Source organism: Prinia subflava, chromosome 3 (assembly GCF_021018805.1).
Source record: "Prinia subflava isolate CZ2003 ecotype Zambia chromosome 3, Cam_Psub_1.2, whole genome shotgun sequence".
Taxonomy (NCBI): domain Eukaryota; kingdom Metazoa; phylum Chordata; class Aves; order Passeriformes; family Cisticolidae; genus Prinia; species Prinia subflava.
In genome coordinates, this window is record NC_086249.1 from 5,945,883 (window position 1) to 5,953,989 (window position 8,107).

At 38.3% G+C, this 8,107-nt stretch overlaps 1 protein-coding gene across 1 annotated transcript; it reads left to right on the forward strand.

Moving 5' to 3' along the window:
* The first annotated feature begins 6,887 nt into the window (after window positions 1-6,887).
* LOC134548516 (uncharacterized) lies at window positions 6,888-7,770 on the forward strand. The gene is given in 4 exon segments (XM_063393420.1): window positions 6,888-7,255; window positions 7,257-7,467; window positions 7,470-7,579; window positions 7,581-7,770. Coding segments are annotated over 4 exon segments (879 nt in total).
* Window positions 7,771-8,107: the final 337 nt, after the last annotated feature.

An 8,107-nucleotide genomic window follows, 5' to 3' on the forward strand; every position in this document is an offset into this window, starting at 1 on the left:
AGTTTTTCTGATTATATTTTTTCCACCACTATAGACAGGAAATTTATTTTAAAATGTTGTTCTGTATGTAAGAATTTTAAATAACCAAGAAGCTCTGATTTAACTCTCTCCTAATTTCTTGACTGCAGGTAAATGCTGCTTCTTGTTAAACATGGCTTTCTCTGTGCCTTGTTCTGTTTGGTTTGCTTTCTTTTGAAACAGAGGAGGACTTCAAAGGAAGTTAGAAAACACAGGTTCAACTTGTTCTTCTTTGACTGTGGGAAGACATTTTCTCACACATCATTTGCTTTACTTTTTCAAAACAGAATCAAGATTAATTGTTGTGTCTTCCCTTTCTGAAGAATACACTATGTCTTGCACTGAAAAGACTGAATGATTTTCCTCTAATGGACTTCTGATTCTTTTCCTTATTCTGCTGTGGATTTACACAATTTCTTTTGGGACTTTTTAATTTTACTTCCTACTTAGATGAGGAATTTTGGCTCTTCAGTGTTCTTTAACAACAGATCTCTCAAAAATTCCATATTAATGCTATAAAAATGAAAGTTTTCAACACCCCCCCTCCCCCACCACGCCTCCACCCCCCCACCCCCTGCTGCCAGACATATCAAACTCCTGAAGCTGCCAGTTTTACCAAGAGGGCTTTATCCACAGATTTTCTTGGCAAAGCTAACTGGAATTTGTTGAACTGATCCAAGCTCAATTCCACTTATGTTGCTAATCATTCCGTTTTATAATGTGCCTAACTCTTAAGTAGAGTAACATTCAGTAAATTGTAAACTAGGATTTTAATAACATCTTTAAGATGCCAAGACTCAGAAAACCAGTTTCAAATCTAACCACTTCAGAAAGTATGTGTGCTACAAGAGGAATGGTTTCTTACATATGCTTGTTGGGTTTTTTCTTAAACCTTCTATGAAGGATAATGGCTCATGTCTATCTCTGTTTTCAATATGTTACCCATATAGTGCCTTGGATTGAAAAATGTAACCAAAAATGTGTATTCTATTTTCATCTGTTGAAGTCTGTTGGGAGATATTGTTCTTTATCTCTTGTAACTCTAGGGAGGGAAGGGGGCAGATGCCTTCTGTTAACTGATAACAGCAGATAAGGCAGTGCCGCCTTATCTCTTCCTCCACCCATCCTCCTCTGAGGGACATCACCTGTGAATGGGCCATTGAAGGCTCTCACATGACTGATAACCATCATTCCATTGGGAATGGGATGTCCCCATTCCATTCATCACCTCATTCCATTGGGAGATGCTCCACCCAGTGGGAGGAGCCAAAGCCTTTCCACCGGGATAAAACCTGCAATCCCAAACACTAATGCAGCTGGTTTTCCACTGAATTCTTGGAGGAAGACCGGATCCATCTCACCAGCACTGCACCCTTTGTTCTACAGGATCACCTCTACTTCACAGAACAACATCTGTTACTCCAGGAAGACTTATTTGGGCTGCTTCCAACATCCTGACAACAGGGTGTCAGGTCATATCTCTGACTCTGTCAGGGTTTTCTAGGACTTTTGTTTGTTTGTTTGTTTTTTGTACTGCTGCATTTGTATTTTTTTAATATTGCTACTAAACAGCTGTTATTCCTATTCCCATGTTTTTTGCCTGAAAGCTCCTAATTGCAAAATTGTAATAATTTGGAGGGAGGGTGTTTTTACATTCTCCTTTCCAAACTCCAGTTTTCCCTGACAGATACCTGTCTTTCCAAACCAAGACATATAGTCTCAAACAAAAACTTGCCACTACACTTAAACACAGTGGATAGATTTATCTCTATTCCTAACAAGTTATTTCATTCTTCTCTGCTTTGTTTCCTGATCTGTAAAGTGACTGTTACTACCTCTGTTCTTATACGAGTATTGTGTATATAAATTCATGAGCACTAGGGAGTGTTCATGAACAAGTGGATGAAGAATTTATAAAAGGAGAGTGTGAAGGATGTAGATGACAGGAAAAACCTCAGAAGTGATGACATTAGTACTTCGTGTATAATAGCATCTTTCTACAGAATGACCAGAAAATACTTTCCAATCAGAAAGATAAACAGAGCAGGAAAAGTTAATATACAGTTATGATAATTTTGATTCTTTATTTCATGTTGAGGGCATATGAGACAATTTTATCCCACAGGTAAGACAGCTTTTAAGTGTTAAGTGCCTATAACATTAAAGCTTTAATAGGATTTGACTTGATGCAGAACAGGAAGGTTACACAAGCTCAGCCATCCTCTTCTATTGCTATTGTTATTAAAAAGAACACAGAATTTATAATAGAGTATTTTTTTCGATTTTCCAGTTACCAGAGCAGAACAAACCATTTTCTGTGGGTTATAAATGAAAATTATTTATTTTCTTCCTTTTATCTAAACCATATTTCACAGCTCATGAGACACGTATTGAGAGATGCTTTCAATAAAATATTCTTGGGATTTGCTCTGTATAAAAGTAAACAAATAAAATAATAAAAGAACTTAGGAAAAGAAAAGAAGAAGGGGAGGCTACAAAAATACTTAAACATGTAACAGAGAGAAAAATAATAATTTTTCTTTTACAGTTATCAAGATTTATATAGAATGAAGGCTAACTGGCAAAACATCAATATGTCATATTTAATACAATAAAAATTAATTACAGGAGATCAGAACTAATGTTTTTAAAACTCAGTCCTTTTTTCTCTCCTATATTTTTTGGCATATGTTTGCTGGTAAAATATTACTTTACTTAAATACAAATCAATGATAGATATGAAGTTTAGCCTGGAAAGTAAGAAGATCTGTGTGAAATATATGAGTCTGGAAAATAAGAACATTTTAGAAGCTGCATAACTCTGCAAGACAGAAGGAGATCGAATATTTCTAATGAATAAAACAAAGAAAAGGTGCAAGTAAAACAAAAATAGAGAATAATGTATGATAGGGAGGTAGAAGTGCTTAAAGGTCCTGACCCACTTTGGTAACCAGACAAAAGGTAAAATTTCCCAGATTATTCCCACTATCCAACAGAACCTAAATTAATAGCTAGGTTTTGCCACCTTCAGTACAACTGCAGCTGCTCCTCGGTGTGGCAGAGGCTCCATTTATATCAGGAGGTCTGTGCATGCCACAGTTTCACTTTCTTACTTTCATATTCTGTCCCAAATGCAGACATGCAGTTCTCATTTTCTAAATACAGATGCCCAACTGCTCCTTACAAAAGCTGATTAACATGATGATTACATGATAGCCTACAAGGCAAAGTTCAGGTGCTCATTTTTGTACATTCAAGTCAAGTGAAAAAAGAACCTCACAAGTTAATTGAGCAGAATTTGTATCCCCTCGTAGTGCCTGGAGAAGGAATTACAATTTAGCAATAAAAGTGCTGGTAAGGTTTATTTTTAATTCATGTGCCAGAGGACTGAGTCTCTGAAACATATCATAGTGGATGTTTGCTTATTCTGTCTGAGTTCAGCTGCATTTCAATGCAGACAGAATTTCTTTCAAGTAGTTTGATGAAAAGAATTTAAACAAATTCAGGGGACTAGGGAGAGGGAGAGCTGTGTTGTTAAACACACAGTTTGGAGTCAGGAGAGCTGACTTGTATGCCTAACTCCTAATTTACCATCTATACATGACTTTCCTTGGGCTCTTCTATCCTTCAACGCAAAAATTAGAAGTGCTTTGGATTCCTTTTCTTGGCCCATACTGTGTCATCAACAACCTGTGTCTGAGTTTCTTCATTATTACATGTGTACTTATAAACATGAATAATAATACTTGTAGAAATTCACATATCCATAGCTATATTTTGAAAAATTATGATAAACAAATTCTGGGGCTGATTTTTAAGTCTAAGAATAGCCATATAAAAATCTACAGATAATGTTTAATAAGTGGAATTCTCTTGATTTGCTTTTCTACAACCGACTGTCATTTGGGTACATGTAAGTTAGTAACAATTATAATTATTCAGATATGAGCCTTTAATAAATTCCATCCACCAACTCTACTAATACTTCAGATACTTAAAATTTCAGTGCTCTCCGACAGGATGAGAATGGTTCATATGGGCAGCTGATTGTTACAAACAAAAAGCACTTTTTCTCAGACTGCCTCCATCAACTCAGTGGAGTTTTCAATAGTAAAAACAAATAGAAACTAGATTTTTGAGATGGCAGGTTTTTGGGCACTCATGGGCATTACCTATGCTCAAAAGGAGGAGGAAAATATTCAGTAATCTCAAAGCAAAATAGAAAATAAGCAGTAAAACTGTTGCCTGGAAGCTATGTAAGACTATTCCCTTGGTTATCTAAATAAGGTAAAAGACAAGTAGTCCATACTTCTCCATGGCTTCGTTGCAATTGTCTGCTTTCTAATACCTGATTAAAGAGAGAAACAACATTGTTTTCCATTCTTATTTGCTCTTGTTTTTTCTCTAAATCTGTTGCCTGCAAGGCTATGCTGGTAAGCCTGCTAATCTTTTTTTAATTCCTAACAGTTCGCTCTCCATATTAAAAAAACCTTATTTATATGACATGCTAGGTATAGTTACAAAAACAGGGCAGGTTGTATTGTCAGTGATGGATGTCCCTTCACTTATATCTTTAATTTTGGATGTGCCTGGAGAAGGTGAGAAGTCCCTTGGTCTGCATTCAGCTCTAGTTTGTGTGCAAAACTCCAGTTCCTCTTTGCAGCAGGGCTGATCTCTTGGAATCATTTAGGCTCAACATTTCTTGCAGATTAATCCTTTACGGTGCAGTGTAATGACACCTGCATCTGTGGATCTCATCCTAGGGTGGCTTATTGCACCTCTATTTTTTTCTTTTTGAGCTTATATACATGAAGAATTTTACCAGTTATATTTACAAAGTGCTGGAAGTACAGCTTTCTTGGAAGACACTCCAGTTTATCCATTAAAATGGTTTTAATTGAAGTTTAATTGAAACACCTTTTCCTGTAACATAAATTAAGATAAATACATTTCTGAAATAACCTGTGCAAGTGATGCAGTGCCAAAATGTTAGATGTGTCAGTTAAATGTTTCAGGTCAGAATCCCATTTTGGGATTCACTTAGCATTCCCCTACTGTACACAAGGCTTTTGATATCTTTGTGAATAAATATTAGCAATAATACTCAAACTTAAATGTCTAATTTTGTATGATATTTTAATATTTCTATATTTTGTAATATAAAATATATTTATAGTCTACCACTTAAAATAGCAAATCTTTACCTTATGCTTTAACCTCTCAAATATGGTGTCAAAAACATTTTTCCCCTTCATGTTCAATGCCAAATACAGGTAATATTTTTGAAGAATATATATATGTAGCTACATCATAAGCTGCAGCAGGGTTATTAAGGACCTTGTCTCTCCATTAATAATGATTTCAAATTTACCAGGATGAATAAGATGTTTCTTAGTCCCTTAAGTCTTCATGGTTCCAGAGACAGTTACCCATAAATCTTTTTCCTTCTTTCCAGGCTTAATCTGATGAAAAATTCTCTTGCTATCCAGTCTGACAAAATCCAAAATGCACACTGCTCTCAAGAGAGCAGTTAGTTGAGTAATCAAATAATTTGAAAATGTGGATCACATCCTAGAACACGGTATGTCAAACACGGTTCTGCAAAGGGAAAGTGTTTGTAAGAAATTTAAAAATCATGTAATTGTGCTATATTTCTGGGTCAAAGTTACAAAATTATACAAAGGGCACTTGAACAAGGCCATTACTTAAAATGAATACTGAGGCACTGGAACAGGTTTTCCAGAGAAGTTATGGATGCTCCATCCCTGGAAGTGTTCAAAACAAGGCTGGATAGGGCTCTGAGCAACCTGGTCTAGTGGACACTCATGGCAGAGGGGTGGAAAATAGACCTTTAAAGTCCCTTTCAACCCAAACCATTCTGTTATTCTATGATTCTTTGACATAAAATAGATAATTAAGTAGTCCTCTGTAAGACAGGGAAAACCTTCTTTATAAAACAATTTCATATTTAAATGTTTCCTCTCTGTTGCTGAGATTGTTAATAACAGAAACTCCATTCGTATGGTGGCTTCAGCACATGGGTTTTTGATTTTCCCATTAAACCAATTCTTGTGGGGAACCTTATGCATCGGGATACACTTACTATCTCAAATAAATATGATAATTTTAGGTAAAGGCTTATGGAAGACATAATCAGCTGATGCATATATGCTGGTTTCCTCTGAGTTCTTAGTGCCTGCTAGGAGAGAGGAAGGCAATACTATAAGAAAAGAAAAAGTTAAATTTCATTGTTTTTGAGGGATGTAGTATGTTGAAAAACAGATTTATTTTTTTCCTAGTGATACTTGACTATTGAGAAAACGTCACTTGTATTTCTGTCTGTTGTCTCTGTATACTCATACCTATTACTGTTTTCAAAAATATTCCTGTGCTGGTACTGCATGTTTGTGAGGAGCCAATTTAATCTTAATTTCTGTCTCACAAGCTCTGGAGCTTTTTGGCTTTGGTTTTTGGAGTCTTCACTTTTGGGGCTTTTTTGAGTTGGGGCTTTTTGGGTCTGGGGGCCTTTTGTGTTTAGTGTTTTTGCTTTGGCTCCAGCCTGCTGAGGTCTCCTTCTTGCCCTGGCCCTAGCTTTTTTCTTATCCTTTTTTTGCTCTGGCTATAGCCTGCTTTTTGGCTCTCCTGCTGTTGCTGGCAGGCTTGTCTTCACTCACCCCACACTTACCCTCTGACTGGGCACTTGGGAGGACACTGGCTGATCTCCCAGTCTTGTGTGTAGCCTGTGTCCTGCCCTACCCCTTTGCCCATCCCAGCCGCTGCCTGTCCTGCCTCCCTGTGTTCCTGCCTGATGCCCTGCCTGCTTAATCTCTGCCTTCCTGCCTTAGCTTCCTGCCTCTTGGATCTAGCCCATGGTCACAATCCCAGCTGTGACCCAGTCCAACGTTCTGGACCTCCTGTCTGAGCGCCTGCTCACTCACTTGCCTCTCCGATCCAGTCCCTTAATAAAAACTGAATATGCATATGAAAATGGCCAGGATCAGGTCCCCCTTATAACAGCGCAAGAGGTGCCTTTTACAGTTATGGAGCTCATTAAACTGAAAGAGGAATTCAGTTGCCACCCCCACAAAACCAAAACTGAATATGTTTGGTGTGTTTCCTTAAGTGGTGAAGACCAACTCTTGCTTAGTGAGAAGGAGGCAGAGGGTTACTGGGGTTCCGGTGTTTTCCTCACCACTGGAGACTGCTGGGTGCTGTGGTCTTTGACCCAGAGGACTGCTTTGGGCTGGTGGTCTGGACCCCTTGGAGAGAGGCAATCCCCTTGCTCTAGAAGAGACTACAGACCAGTTTCTGGAGACTGTCCATAAGGCTGCTTGCCTACCATTTATGGACAATTGTAAACTAGTCCCCTTCCAAGAATCCCTCATGATGCTCACGGTAGATGCTGAGAGAAGGACTCCTCTAATTCATGGGCTTCCTGACTCTCTAAAATACCAGTCAGTATTCAATTGCAGAGAAGGATACAGGCTTTAGCACCCTTAGAAAAGGTTGCTGCTGCTCTGGAAGGTCCTACCTCTTCCCTTGCAGGGAATGCCCTGAAGATATGTTGCCCAAGAATTAATTATTTTTGGGCAAAAATATGGTCCCTTAAAAATAGCTGTGAGCAGATTGGAGACTCGTGGGGTGAGGCATATCCATCTCAGCCCAAGGCTGTCACCAAGAATTCCCTCCCCAATCCACTCAGGGGGGATGGGATTGCCTGCCCACAAGACAGGGTGCAAGGGAGTCCTGTAAAGGGTGATGGACTGTCCCTCCACAGACCTATTGGAAAAAGCCTCAAGGAAATTTTATTAACAGCAGCTGCTGACTTAAAAAACAATTACTAACAGGTTTAGTTGACACTGGGACTCAGATATCAGCCCTGACTAAGCAGGATGCTGCTAATCATGAAGTTGTCCCATCTAAATGGCTCTTGCATACAGTAAATGCATTGGCAGTGTCACAATCAGCAGGTAATGCTGCAGTCTAATACAACCAGGTGATGAAAGAAGAGTCACGGTTATCATGTCAGTAGGGAAGTTTCCCCTAAGCTTACTGGGACTGGATGTTTTTAAAGGGAGAATATGGTATG